The sequence below is a fragment of the Indicator indicator genome, chromosome 30, assembly GCF_027791375.1.
Source record: "Indicator indicator isolate 239-I01 chromosome 30, UM_Iind_1.1, whole genome shotgun sequence".
NCBI lineage: Eukaryota > Metazoa > Chordata > Aves > Piciformes > Indicatoridae > Indicator > Indicator indicator.
In genome coordinates, this window is record NC_072039.1 from 3,858,999 (window position 1) to 3,874,116 (window position 15,118).

The following is a 15,118-nucleotide window of genomic DNA, read 5'->3' on the forward strand; positions in this document are numbered from 1 at the left end:
CCAAGCAGGGCTCATCACCCTTGGGCTTGATTTTAGCAGACCTCTACTCTAGGAGTTCACCAAAAACTACATAACTGCTACAACTGTCACTAAAGAATAGAGCTTTGTGTCATCAGCTCCAATCCTAACCACTAAGGCTGCACAGAATACTTCAAATCAAAGCAGATTATATCCAGTGCTACACCAAGCTGAAAATTGCTGCTATTGCCCCTTCACTTAACCCCCCCCTCAAATCATGCTTAGAAATAACTCCCATGTTCTGAATAGCTGCACAAACACCAGCAGTCACAGGGGGTGAAGTGAGAGGAGACTTCCAGGTTGTGCTGGTTGAAACCTTGCAGTTGAACTCCCAGACTGGACTCCTGTGCTAGACCAACACCCTTCTGAGCTGCCATTTCTCATTGCATTGCCCAGCACTGCACATTGCTGCCTGCATCATGAAGAAATGTAGTGATGTAAGTGCCCCTGCTTTGAGTGGTCTTGCTCTGGTGACTAATTTTATGTCTAATCTGCACCAGAGTGATGTGGCCACTCAAATGTTGTGTAAATTGCACCACTCTAGCAAAGCCTTTAGCTTCATCACACTTGGATGAAATGGTGGGATCAGGACAGCTTCACCGCACAGCTCTACAGGGGGTTACTACAGCTTCATCACACAGCTCTACAGCCTCATCACATTGCTCCACACTGAAAGGTGAGCAGCCACAGCCTTCCCCCACACCCAGCCCTACTCAACACCTCCAACACTGTTACCATGCAGGAAAACCTCCCTCCTGCAGCCACTTGTTACTGCCCTTATCACTCTGCTTTACTTCAGAATAGCAAAGCTGTGAGTCTCTGCCCTTCATACAATTTCTGCTGACACCTGATTGCAGCTCTTTACTGCACCTCCCTAGCCCATGACACACCTTGTCTTGCAGGAGCTCTGCTCCAGGCACTGAATAACCAGCTGTGGTCGGCTGCTGCAGCAGGGCTCCATCACTCACTCTCTGCTCCAGCACCAAGCTGCCTGGTTTGTTGGCTGGGGAGTGCTGGGCACTACATCTGCCCAGGATATCTGAAAGTGACCAAGGGATTCCAGCTGATTTGCCTGCTGATGAGCTTGCAGGCTGCAGGCACCTGAAAGTCATACTTGAAACATCAGAGCCACGCTTGACTTCCATGGGGGTCAAGTTTAGCAACCACTCAAGCTGCATCATATTTTGCTGAATGAGTTCACACTCAGGTTGAGATCTTAAAGGCAAAACATAGGTGGACAATCATACCATGAGCCCTGCAAGTAGGGATTTCTAAGTGGAAATGCTGACAGCTCACCTGCTGTAAGCACAGAGGTAGCACAGCTAGAATAAACATTTCCACAGGACAAAAATGCAAGACAACAAAAGCAGAGGAAGAGAAGGGGGGGGGGGCGGAAAGGAGATCCACAGTAAGACAAAATCTCCTGCCTGTTGTCAGGACTCCTGTTTTCAGGCTGGGATTCTTGCTTTGCTGGCATCAAAACCAAGCAGCACTGGCTGTGGAACAGCCCAGTCACACTTTGCAGCTTGCTCTGCCCTCAGTGCCAGCAGCAAGAACAAGGTTGCCTTTTGCCAGCACAAAGCACAACCCAGTTTCCAGCCTCAGGCTGCAGGACAGGGTGCGTCCACCACCTCTCCAGACAGAAGGACCAGGCAAGGTCAAGCTCAGACTTGCTTCTGCCTTGAACCAGGCTTTGCAGCAGATGGCAAAAGTTATGCCTGACCTCTTTGTGCAGTTCCAGATGCCAGTTTTCATGGCCAGTAGCCAGGAGGATAATAAACAGCACTATTTCTTCTTGGCATGCCAGTCACCTGAAACCCTTTTCAATAAACATCTTCTAGGGGAGAGAAAAGCTCACTGTGACTTGGATGGGAAGGACATTGTCCAACTGTCATAATTCACTAGAGCAATGACTCTAAATGAAACTCACTTTTGATTTATTTTGGCAGCTCAACTCCTGCTTATTATTCACCGGTTACAAAAGAATATTATAGGAGTTTAATCACTCCACTGGAGTCTTACAGAATCTGTGGCATGGCCTTTTTTTTTTTTCTTTAAATATATAAAATGACACAGCTTAAGACACAATATTTAACCCTCATCCATTCACCATCTCAAAATGTACTGAACCCTGGGCTGTTCATATTTGAGAGTAACAACCTGTTCATCAAAAAACAGGAGAGAAAGCTTAGCCATGCAGCAGAGAATACACTGAAAGATGGTACCTATAACATCAGGGACTGGGACCCAAAAAAACCCCAGATATTTTATAGACTGCCTTAATTAGCTATGAAGAGCTGATGCCAGTTTTCTTTGTCTGCTCTAAGGCTCAGCAATGCTGTCCCAGCAGCAGAAACACATCAACACCCACCACGTGAGCTGAACCTGGGCACTGTGGCCAAGGAAGCAGCATGCAGTTTGATGTCTGGAAGTGAGCCTGTATTTAAATAAATAAAGCCATCACAGATAGGTAGGGGTTGGAAGAGACCTCTGAAAATCATCTAGTCCACTCCCCCTGCCAGAGCAGGAACACCTAAAGCAGGTCAAACAGAAACACATCCAGGTGGGTTTTGAATGTCTCCAGAGAAGCAAACTCCATAACCTCTCTGGACAGCCTGCTCCAGTGCTCTGCCACCCCCAGAGCTCCTACTCATGTTTAGATGGAACTTCCTATGTTCAAGTTTATGAAATAAAAGTGCCCACAGTAGGGGATCTGAAGGCACTGAGTGTCCTAGCTTAGCATAACACAACCTGCAGTCACAAAAGCCACCTCCACAGGAGCAGCTGGAGGTAAGAAGAGGAAATGAAACCACAGTGCTGCTTCTTGCAGGTGTCTAAGCAAACTGCACAACATCATCTCCCTGCCTGGCAGGCTGGGGTTGCCTGTAACCCAGCACTCCCAGAGCTAAGGTGAGGACAAGGCCCCAGTGACACCATTCACCAGTTGCCCTGTAGCTCAGGACACCACCAACTAAAGAGACACTTGAGTAGCTGGGATGACCTCATCAGCATGGGAGCAGCACGCTCCCCACTGCTCCCCTCTGCCACACACAGCAGTATCACTCTTCTGCTCACTGTCCATCTTCATCTTCCCTCCTCCCTACACTGATCTTGCAAAGTGTTTTCCTGATCTCTATTTAAAGAAAGAAAGCAAAAATAGTGTTTCACACACTTCCATCTCTGACCTTGTCAAACTCAATAACCCCTGGGCATTTTTCTTCACCAGACACATCCTCCTCTTTCCCCAGGCTTGAACACTGCCAGCCACTGCAGCACACACACACAGGGCAGGGCAGGCAGCCCCAGCTCCCCCACCAGCTGCTGAGCACAGCTGCTTATTTTCACAGGCAAGGAGAAAGGACAGCACTGCTTACCAAAGGATGGGATGGCTAATTCAGCTGTCTACTGCTGAGCTGGGTTCAGGCTGGGCACCAAGAATATGTTTGTATTCTTTAGCCACAGCAGCTGCCCTCTCTTTTCTTGCACTGCTGGAGTTATGAAATAAAATAAAAGGTACATATTGCTGTGCTCATGCAGCAAAGAAGCAGGAGCAAACCAAAGCAATCCAAGTTACCAAGCAGTATCTTCAGCCATGAGAAACATAGAATCATTTCACTTGGAAAAGACCTTTAAGATCATCAAGGTCTTTTCCAAGGCTTTTTCCCAGCCCAGAAAATATCTCATTTCTCTTCTCATTAACACTTTGTTCTAGCACTAACTGAGCCAGACCCTAATGTAGCAGCAATAACCCAAGTTCTTCTTTAAAACTCACTCTTTACTCACTCAGTTTGTCACTTTATGCATGTGTGTACACCAGGTAGGAAGGGAAAGATGGACCAGAGACAGAAAATCATAGCATCCTTAGGACAGAAGGGACCTCAGAGATCATCTGCTCCAACCTATGGGAGCAGGGACACCTCTCAACTAGACTCAGCTGCTCAAGGCCTTGAACACCCCCAGGGAAGAGGCACATACCAGGTTTACACTCAAACTCTAAAGCTACAAAACTTGGGAGTCCTCTCAAATTCTTGATTCCATCAGAAACAGATTTTGTATGGAGCTGCCTCACCTTTACTGCCCCAGGCCCCCACTTCCTGGCTGCAGGCATACTGTCAAGAGTTAAACTAGGCTGCAAACACAGAGGTTGCTTCATTACAAGGACAAAAGCCTGACAGGTGAAGCAGCCCCAGCCAACCAACCAGTAAAGGCATGTCAGTGACTGTCAAAAAAATTACAGCCAGTCCAGGCAGAAGGTTTAGCAACAAACACAACTGAAGAGTGACAAACAAAACCATACAGAGAGCGTTCAACCCTGGCTGGAAAAATCTATGGGAATTTTTTCTACTCCAGCCTAGGGCAGAGAGGAAATGATGCCACAACTGGGCTGCAGCTCTGAGCAAGGTCAGTCCAGACTCCCAGTTCAGCAGCAGCTCTGAGAAAAACCTTACAGAGGCAAAAAAAACCAGATAGTGGTGGCTCCCCAGAAACTGGAGGCACAGCTTGAACCCTGTATTGTTACAACTGAACCACAGCAGCTCCTGCATTCCCAGCCTCTCCCAAGACAGCTGAAATAGCCCAAGTCTGGGACTCCCAAGGAAAATTTTGTTACGCCCTGCAGAGGAATGTTCCACCCACGGCTGTTGTTTCCTCCCATAAAAGGGCCCTGAGTGAGACAATTTGTGCAGTTCATGGCATTGTCTGCAGTGAAATCTTGCACCAGGAAGGGGAAGCCAAACGAGCCAGACTATTTTAAGGCTTTTTTGCATTTGGAGGAAATTCTAGGGCAGCATTTCAAAAAGGCAGATGCTTTGAACTGGGAAGTGCTGTGCTTTGTGGAGAAGGGAGCATTCCTGCCTTTGGAGATGCTTGAATAACTTTTTTTTTAGGGTCACATCTATTTGATTGATTTTATTTTTAGATTCAGAATCTGCTTTTTCAGACCCCTAAACACTGCTTTACAGGATCACGTGTGTGCAATCGAGGCTGTTTGGGAAACAGTTTAAAACTGAGGACTATAAAAAGCTACTTTTACAACCTCTCACACCTACATTTCCCTTCAAAGACCTTCCCAATCATCTCTGCACCACAGTGGAGCACAGAAGTGGTATCCCCACCATCACCACTGCCACATTACCAGTCATATGGGACAGGAACCTCCATCACAGGGAGCACAGCAGCTGGATCTGCAAATAGGACTTCGAATGTGCTATCCTTAAGGGCTCCTTTTCCTTAGGGAGCATGGAAAGCACATTCCCATAGCCACATATTGCACATCCCCCACTGGGTCTGACTGGGATTTAGGGTGTTCTAACTGGGAGGATAACATGCAGCACCATTCAGACCATGTCTCTGCTTGCAACACTCCCTCACCATCAGTGATCAGCAGGACTGATCTCAAAACCAAGGCTGGGCTCCCCTCTCCTGGACGGCTGCAAAGGTGCAGCTCTCAACAAGGCTCAGTAAAACCCTGCTCCTCCACACCAGAGGGAAAGCTGCTTTGCTGGGCTCAGGTGGTAAAGGACCCCTTCCCCAAGGAGAAAGTAAGCTGTTAAAGCCTCAGTACCCTTTGTTTGTTTTCTAGGAACCTGCCTGGCATCACTGCTCTTCAGACACACTACCAAAACAAGAGCTTAGGTAGGTTGATGGCAGGTCCCATGGATCTGAGCAGCGCTTGGCCCAACAGCCTGCACAAGATTCCTCAGCCCACATTTGACAGTTACAGCTGACAGGAGATGGAAAAGCCAAAGATGAGCTTCCTGAATCAGCTTCTGCACAGCCCACCTGCCCTCAACCTGTGAGGGGTGGGAGCTGCTGGTGTGTGCAGCTCTGCATCCTCAGGCAGGCAGGGCACGGTTCACACTGACAGCCCAGAGCAGGGGCTTAGCAGGGAACCCCTCTGGCTTGCTTTGACCTAAACAAGAACTTTTTTTCCTTCTGCCACTGCATCTGAGGTTTATGTTTCCTTTGGAAGGAAGTCAGAGATTGAAAGGATGTTTATGAAAACTACTGTTTACTCTCCAGACAAACACAGCTCCCAACAGCACAGGCAGGCAGTTCTGGTGAAGGCTGATTACAGCTAGGAGAGATGTGACTGAAGGAAAGAGGCTTTTGCAGAACACTTTGGTTCCAGTCCTGCAATAAATCCACAAGACCCTGAGCCTCCACTGAAATTCAAGCACTCCAGCATCACAGTTCACAGGCAGTTTTATTTACAGCACACCTTCCCAAGGACACGATAGATTGCATCATCCCTCTCGGGGTGGCAAAGGATGGAAGGAAGTCAAAATACAGGAGTGGCTTTTACAAAGTGATTAGGGAGCTGGAACATCAATCCTATGAAGACAGGCTGAGACAAATGCAGTTGTTCAGCCTAAAGCCTTACAGGCTGTCCAAGGAGGTGGTGGAGTCTCCTCTGGAGACATTCAAAACCCTCCTGGATACATTCCTGTGTGACCTGCCCTAGGTGATCCTGATCTGACAGGGGGGTTGGACTGGATGATCTTTGGAGGTCCCTTCCAACCCCTAACATTCTGTGATCCTGTGATTTTGAAGAGAAGGCTTCAGGGAGACCTTAGAGCAGCCTTCAGCAAGACCTTAGAGCAGCTTTCAGCATTTGAAGGGGCTACAGAAGAATTGGAGAGGGACTTGTTACAGAGGCATGGAGTAATGGGGGGTAATGATTTCAAACTGGAAGAAGCTGGATTTAGATTAGATATTAGGAGGAAATTCTTCCCTGTGAGGATGGTGAGGCACTGAAACAGGTTGCCCAAAGAAGTTGTGGAGGCTCCAACCCTGGAAGTGTTCAGGGGTTGAAACCAGATGATCTTTAAGACCCTTCCAACCCAAACCATTCTAGGATGCTGTGATTTTAAAAGCTGGTCTGCTGTACTACAAGCTCCAGCTCTCTCAAATGGGAAGAGAGCACTAGAAATGGGAAAGTATCTGAAGATGGAACTTTTTCCTGTGGCTGGTTTTAAGTTTGGTTTCAAACCTATTGCAAAAGCTGGTTGCCAACTGCTTCTTTATGCATCAAGGCTGGTTTGCAGTTGTGGTTATCAGGACAAAATGCAATAACGATCTTCACCCTGGGCCTCCTGAGGGAGAGCTTCACAGGATGAAACCATCTACCCACAAGTATGCTTCAGCAAAATTTTGCAGGGAATATATTGGTCTCCAGCACAGAAATTTCCTACAAATCCAATAAGAATAGATGAGTAGAAGAAATAATTTTAATGTGAGACCAAACAACAAACTACTACCAGAAAAGGTAAATGAGGAAAAAAAGTCCCTTTCAGCAGCACTGACTCCTTTCCTAGCAGAGCACTGATGTGGCCTAAAGGCCTCTTGCTTCCAGCTGTCTAAATAGTATCTTACCACACAATGGAACAGAAAACCCTTCCTCTCCAAGCAGGAGAAGCCAGGCCTCTTGCTGTATAAAAATATAACATTTCCAAGTGTCCTTGATTCCACTGGGAACACACAGATAAAACCAAAGCAGCCTGCAGCACAGAAACAGGTGGCTGAAGCTGAAAAGTAAAGTTTGCAGCCCCACAGCTGAGTTATCAACAGGGTGGTTACATGCAAAAGGCTGCCTCAACTCCCCCAGCTAGCACACAGGGTACACTGCTCAGAGCAAGGAGTGAAGGGAGTGACAAGAGCAGCAAATGTTTCTTCTAGATTTCCTCTGTTGGGCTCTGCAGAGACATGTAAAATTTCATCATTTTTCCTCACCAATAGTTTTAATAATTGAATGGTTTCAGTATTTGTGAGGATGTCTTAAAGAAAGAAACAGCAACTGTGCTTCTGGGAGACTGCATGGACTGTGTGGGCTAAAGCCAGATAACTGCAAGCTCTTGAAGTCTGCTTCTACCTTGCAAAGCAGCAAAATGAGTGAAAATGGGAAAATCCACAGCTAAACAGAGAAACGTTTGCGATTAGCTGCAGCTCCAGGCTAGTTGAAAGATGCTCTGCAAAGACACACCACACACACTTGCATGTTTGAAAGTGTTTGGTGGGACAGGGGTTTAACTGGTTCCTTTACAACCAAAGGTCTGCACAGACAGACCTGCCTCTCCAGAGCAAGGTACTGCCCAAGTCCATCTGTACATGCCATGGAGAGTTTCAAAGGGATTAACAAGAGCGAGAAAGCACAGATGTAAGGCAAAGCTCTAAACAAAGCTCCCTGAAAGCTGCACAGCTCAGAGACACTTTTGTTACCCTGCAAGCACAGCTGACTGTGGCACTGCTTTTGTTCAACTCTCACCACATTCAGCCTTTGGACCTGCAAGCCTTGAGGCACTCTGGGTAATTCTCACCCACAGCTCTTCTTGATCCCACTTCTTTGTGGTCTTCTCTGGATTTGTCACTTCAAATGGGCCCAAAAAGAGTACCACAGGACCAGCCTTCCAACCACCTCCAAACTCTCCAAGTACTGCACTAGTTTCCACTCCCTCCTCAATTTCTGTAATTGCTTTTCCACTTCATTTCTTGTCTCATCCCTGCACAGTGATTACAGGCTGCACCACTGCATCACAAGCCACATCCCAAGCAAATCCCCAGTTTAATAGCAGTACTCAGGTAACCACCTAAGTTTTAAACTAGTTCTGCTAGGGGAGGGAAGCAGCCCCATTTTTTCTGAAAACAATACAAAGGCACAGATCAGTTAAATAATTCACTCTAGGCCATGGGCTCTGTGGCAGAGGTTAAGGATTAGAGCCGTATGTCAAAAGCTGCTGCAGCAAGAAGTGGAAAATAGAGGCAGCCACACTGGTGAGGGGATGACTTACCCCATGCCAGCAAACTAGTTTTAAATCTGGTATTAAAGAGATGAGTCAGTGTTGACACTGAGGAAAGCAGCATGAGTGACGATTCAAGGCATTAATGCTCCTGGTCTAAGCCAGAACAGGCACAGGAAATCCAGCAGCACTGGGTGGTACCACAAAATCAGATAACACATGGACCCAGCTCAGCACCCACTGCAGCCAGGGCCCTGCTGTTCAGTGCTGTACTCTGAGCAAACATCTGTCAAGCAAAAGACAAATGAAAACCTGACAGCTGAGCAAGACATGCAAGATAAACTGGCAGGCAGTCGTCAGGCTTAGTCACCAGCAACATGGGATACTTCAGCAAACAGCCTAGTTAAAAGGCTGAACAGCCTTTTATTGATCCCTACTCAGTAGCAAATGTGCTTGCACCTCTTTAATCCTGCTCATTTTATCATTAGCTTCGAAGTGGCACAACCACAAGCCTCCTGGTTTGGCTTTGGATTTTTAAATCAATTTCTCATTCACTCCCCTTTGGAGTGTGATCAGAAAGCAGGCTCCAACAGCTGTTCAGCGAGCAGCTAGCAAAGCCATTAGCAAAAGAGACAGCAGAAACACCTTCCTAGTAACAGGAATGGGTTTCTGCCTGCCAGAGCCATTCCTCAGTCTGGCATCACAAGATGAGAGCCTTTGGCATTACTGGAGATCACAGAATCACAGCATGTTAGGGGCTGCAAGGGACCTTCGAAGACCATCTAGTCCAACCCACCTGCCAGAGCAGGATCACCTAGAGCAGGTCACACAGGAACACATCCAGGCAGGCTTTGAATGTCTCCAGAGAAGGAAACTCCACAACTTCTCTGGGTAGCCTATTTCAGGCCTCTGTCACCCTCACAGTGAAAAAGTTTTTCCCTAAGTTCACATGGAACCCCCTACACTCCATCTTGCACCCGTTGCCCCTGGTGCTGTCATTGGACAGCACTGAGGAGGAGAGCCTGGCCCATACCTGCCTGCCATCCTGTCCCACGTTGGTCTGTCCTCTCACCACAGTCCGAATGTTGTCATCCAGCCTCCTGGAGAGAAGAATTTACAATGTCAAACTCCTTCCCTGCGTGCCTGACCCAAAAAAACCATGGGAACCTTGAGAGTTGCAGAACAGACTTAACATCAAAAAAGCTGGGGCAACCAATGCTAAACTCAATTTCATTTCCCCACCACCCCCCTCCCCTCCATAAGACATCACTATCCTACACAGAATTTAAAACTCCTGCTACAAAAATAAAAATCCATTTCCTAATTTAATCAGGGCTTCTTGCATTTCTTTTCCCTTAAGCAATACTGGCAGTTTTCCCTTGGCCATTTTCATTTCCACTTTCCACCTATTAAAGTGCTGTCTCAATCACTTCAGGTTGGTAATGCCAGACTGCACAGAAGATCTAAGTATTTCCTGCACATTTATATTTTTTCACACTTTTAGTACCAACAATGATGATAAAAAAAAAACAAAAACAAAAACTACAAAATGAGAGACTTTACAGTTGCTATTTTGACAAACAGAACACATATTCAGCAACCACATCTTCTGAGCAGTTTATTCTCCCAGCCTTCAGATTGTACTCAAATTTGGGTTTTTAGTTCATTGGTTTTTTTCAAAGCTTTGCAACCCCCCAGCTAAACCAACCCAAAAGACATCTATTATACAAGACAGGCAAAGTGCAAAAAAATTATAATTACAGGGATTAATATTTGTCTTTGTCTCATTGCTGGGCTTGAGACTGACCCTTATTGATGCCTTTTAAGCAAATTAATTACACAGAATCATAGAATGCTAGGGTTGGAAGGGACCTCAAAAGATCAGCTAGTCCAACCCCCTGCCAGAGCAGGATCCCATGCTCCTATCAGCTACAGTGCAAAGACTATTTATGAAGCCTCAGAGACAACCAGACTGCTCCCCACCTGAGATTCATGAAATGGAGAAGCATTTACCTTATTTTCAGTCTGATTTTGTTCACAACTTCATCAATGTTTGCCAAAGACTACAACATGAAAAAAAACAAAACCAAAGAGAAGTGAAACGAGGAGCCTTGTACTCTGATACACACCCAACACCTTCTCACGTGTGCCCATGTCCAAAGAGAACAATGATTTTGTTTCCTAGATGGAGGCACAAGACAACTCAGTTGCTCCTCAGGTCAGGAAATAAATAGCAGCAAAATCACAGAATGGTTTGGGTTGGAAGAGACCTTTCAAGGTCATTTAGTCCAAACACCCCCTGCAGTCAGTAGGGACATCTGCAACCAACCTGACCTGGAATGTCTGCAGGGATGGGGTACCCACCACTTCTCTAGGCAACCCGGGCCAGTGTCTCACCACCTTCAATGTAAAACATTAGTCTAAATCTCCCTTTTTTAGTTTCAAACCATCATCCCTTGTCCTGGCACAACAAACCCTGCTAAAAGGTCTGTTCCCATTTTTCTTATCAGCCCCTTCAATTACTGAAAGGCCACAAGAAGGAGTCCCCAGAGCTTTTCTCCAACTCTCTCAGCCTGCCCTCACAGCAGAGGGGTTCCAGCCCTTGGATCATTTTTGTGGCATCTTCTGGACCCACCCAGCCCTGCAGGTCCCAGAGAACTCTCCACTCCCCACCCAGCCCTGAGCAAGCAGAGTGCCCTGAGTCCCTGTTAGCAAACTGCTCCTGAAACGCTGTGGTGACAGTGACCTCCAGTGGGCAACAGGGACAGAGTCCTGCTCTTCCCTGGGCAGAGACCCTCCTGCAGAGCCTGGACACCTGGCACACAGGGCAGAGGGGGCCTGCCTGCTGCTGGAGCTGCACCCCACGGGAGGATTGCAGGGGAAATAGCTCTGCACTGCTGGCAAAGGGAAAAAAAAAAACAGTCCAGCACCACCAGTCAACTAACCAGAAACACCTGAAAGCTAAAAAAAAAGAGAGTGCTGCAGAGGATGGTTCTAGCTACCTCAAACCTGATCTTCTACTGCAGGAACACTTCCTTTTTGCAATAGATTAGCCCATAACTGCCCCTGGGGGCTGATTTAGGGAAGACAAAGTGAGCATCTGAGCTCATCACAATCTCATTCTTCAAATCTTGAAAGAAACAACAGGTTTCCACCAAGGATGGCTCTCCAGTGACATTTCCCAGGCAACACCTGCCTCATTTGGCTGAAACCCCTGAGGTTTCACCACTGATAAAACCACAACAAGCTAGGAAATTTACTGCAGGGGAAACCTCTAGATAGAGAACTCATTTATTTCTACAGATCAAAGGAGGATTTTTACTGCAGCAAGCACTCTGGGTGGAAACAAACCACACAATGGCAGGGAACCTCAGGAGATGTGAATTTAAGTGATTACTTTCAGTCTTACCACCTGTGCTACTGGTAACAGAAAAGGCTTGAGTACACATTTAAACATGCCCTCAGTCATTTACTATCAGGTTACCCCTCGCCTGGAGAGGGCTGTGCTGTGAGCAGGACTTACTTGCTCAGTGGGAAAAAGAGTATTGATATACTCCACAGCATTGAAATCTGCTCTGTCCAGTGGATCTTGGCTGGGGAAGACCTGAAGAGAGGGAGGAAAACACACACAATATAACCACATCACTGTTCATTTCTACAGCTTTACACAGTCTCTGCTACACCCAATCACCTCAGCACCCACTTCCACTGTCAGGGCACTGCTCCAGCAAAGCAGCTATGTGCTCTGACCTCTCTGACCTGTGGTTATCAGCCTAGGTAAATGCAGACAATACACATTCATGCTTCCACATACAGCCCTGGCACAATCCAGCACGTGCAAGAACTCCTGAGACACACATAATTATGCATCCCAAACCTGGATGCATAATTGCTGGAAATGAACCTCTCTGATGAGGCATTGCCCTTCTCTTTGCCTGTGCTGAGAGAGAGAGGATTTGCTTTTCACAGCTGTGTGACACCTGAGGAACTCAGAAATGGTTGTACAAGTTCACTGGAGACTTGGGTTCACTGCTTTCTCGTGAAAAAGAGGGAGAGAAACAGAATGTGCTGAATGATCATTCCTGCCCACTGGAAAGGGAAAAGAGCAGCTGTGGTGCAAACAGATCTCATCTCTCCTCAGAAGTAGCTCAAAAAAAAACCACAAATGTGGCTGACAGGCTTTGCTGCTTGTCCTCAGATAAAATATGCTGTGCTCACTTCCCTTGCTGCTACATTTGTTCCGTACTTACCCACCTCCTCTGCACTCCATGGTCAAAATTCCACCTAGCAAAAGTGCAGTTCATCCCATTCACAACACAGCATCACCTTCACACAGCATTCTGGGCACTGAAAGCCTTCACAGAAACCTGTGCTACATGGGCACATGCTGCATTTACCCTGCTTCACACATTCTTCTGCATAAAACAAGTGGTTTTGTGAGACTGCTTAAATGAGAGCAGCTGCTCCTGGAGCCAAGGAGAAGCAGGAAGCAGTTAAATATGCATGAGGTCACACCCATATGAGGAAGCTGCTCTGACATCAGCCCATTGTAAAAACAGTTGCAGTATCACAGCCACCCTGTCCTGCCCTGGGCTCACAGCTCCTGCAGGTTCAGTTAATCCCAAATCTCCAAAAGCAGGAGCCAGTGTCATTCTCAGCATCTTCCCTTTCTCAGGACCTATCTGTCTACAGCCTTATCACCTGTTAAAATAACTCAACCAGGGATACAGAGAATTCTGTGTTCCTCAAAGCCTCAACATTGTCTGCAAAAGAGATGTTTTACCTCGAAGAGACATTTTGTGCTTGATGAAAATGTCCCTAGGCAACTTTCTTTGGTTGTGTAATGTCAGAAATCACACCATGCTCCTCTGGCTTTCAAATACATAAAGTGCAGAAGATTTTTCTTCTGGACAATCCATCCACTTTAGAAGCTGACATTGAATTTAGCAGTTCTCACAGTTTCAACAAAAACTATGCACGGGTCTATTGCCAGGTGTGCCAACCCCATGCAAGGATAAGAGTATGTGGAGTGGGTTTTTGGAGCAGAAATATTCCAAAGATGGCACAGCACCCACAGAGTGGTGCTACCTTCCTCACCTTCTGGTGCCAGGCTCGTATGAGATGTGGTGCCAGTTACCATGGCCTACCCTAGTTCTCTGAGGGCTACCAAAAGTAATCCACAAGCCTCAACGCTTGTGAGCCACACGCTCATAAGCGTGAAAACTTATTTGAGTGTTACTTTGTGAGAAGTTGCTGTTGCCATCCACAGACTTCTGCTACAAGAGTGAGCTCTTCAGACCGAAGACCTGGCTAGAGGCAGTGTGAGGGCAGTCACCCACTCCAACAAATGCATGATTTTATGCTGGGTACTCATGGACTTCTCCCAGGCTCCAAATGCCACAAAGGCTTTCAGGAGTTACACTGGAACATATTGATCACAAAAGTGAAGGACATGTTTAGATTACCCTGACTGCAAATGAATCACTGGCCGTTTGACTCCAGTAAGATATTTTACATACCGAATACCAAGGATTTAATTAGAAGACAGAGCAGCCACAGAACACTCAGTACCCCGCTTGCCTCGGCGATGAAACAAGATAAGGTGCGGATAACCGCAAGCTCAGCATTCCCACTGCCGAGGGAGGCGACAACCCCCCAGCACCACCGTGGCCCGGGGGAGCCGTGCAGCCCCAGGACAACGCCGACCCTAGGGGCCAAGGAGCTCTCCCACTACACCAGGCAACTGGGCCGCATCCTCCTCCAAGCACTGCCGGCCTGGAGTTTCCCAGGGCCCAGAAGCGGAAGGCCCGGAGCTCACCGAAGAACACAGGCAAATCCTAGGGAGGTGCCCCGTGAGCGGGCACCGGGCCGCACCCACACCCGGCCCCTCACTGAGGGGGCCCTGCCCCACCTTAGGGCCCAGCCTGCCCCGCCCGGCCCGGCCCCCCGGCAGGCCGCCCCGGCGCACCTGCTCGATGGCGGCCTGCACGGCGGGGGCCAGCTCTAGGGCAGCCTCCAGCCCGGCAGCTAGCTCCGGCTCTTCCTCCTCCATGGCGGCCACCACTTCCGGGCCGCGGGGTACGACGGGATGCGGGCGGACACGGCTCTGCCGCGCGCCCGCCGAGGGGGCAGGGCCTATGCGGAGGGCGTGTCTCTGGGGGGCGTGGTTCCCGGATTGGGGCGGAGCCTTCAGGGTTGGGGCGGGGCCTGGCCCCCGGCGGTTCGGGGCGCGTCCCGGCGGCGGGGGTGGCAGGGCCGGGTCGGGCCGAGTCGAGCCAAGCCAGTGGGTACCGAGAGGGACCCTCCCGCCGCCCGGCTGCTGTTGACAAGCGGCGGCGGGAGGCAGCCCGGCGACAATCGTCTCC

General features: G+C 48.2%; 1 protein-coding gene across 1 annotated transcript in view; it reads right to left on the reverse strand.

The window, feature by feature from the left end:
- Positions 1-14,805, reverse strand: part of VPS53 (VPS53 subunit of GARP complex) — a 67,776-nt gene extending 52,971 nt beyond the window's left edge. Inside the window, exons 1-4 of the mRNA XM_054394315.1 lie at positions 14,722-14,805; positions 12,277-12,357; positions 10,767-10,816; positions 9,787-9,853 (exon numbers count right to left, since the gene is read on the reverse strand). Coding sequence (XP_054250290.1) covers positions 9,787-9,853; positions 10,767-10,816; positions 12,277-12,357; positions 14,722-14,805 — 282 coding nt within the window. The remainder of the gene's footprint in view (positions 1-9,786; positions 9,854-10,766; positions 10,817-12,276; positions 12,358-14,721) is intronic.
- Positions 14,806-15,118: the final 313 nt, after the last annotated feature.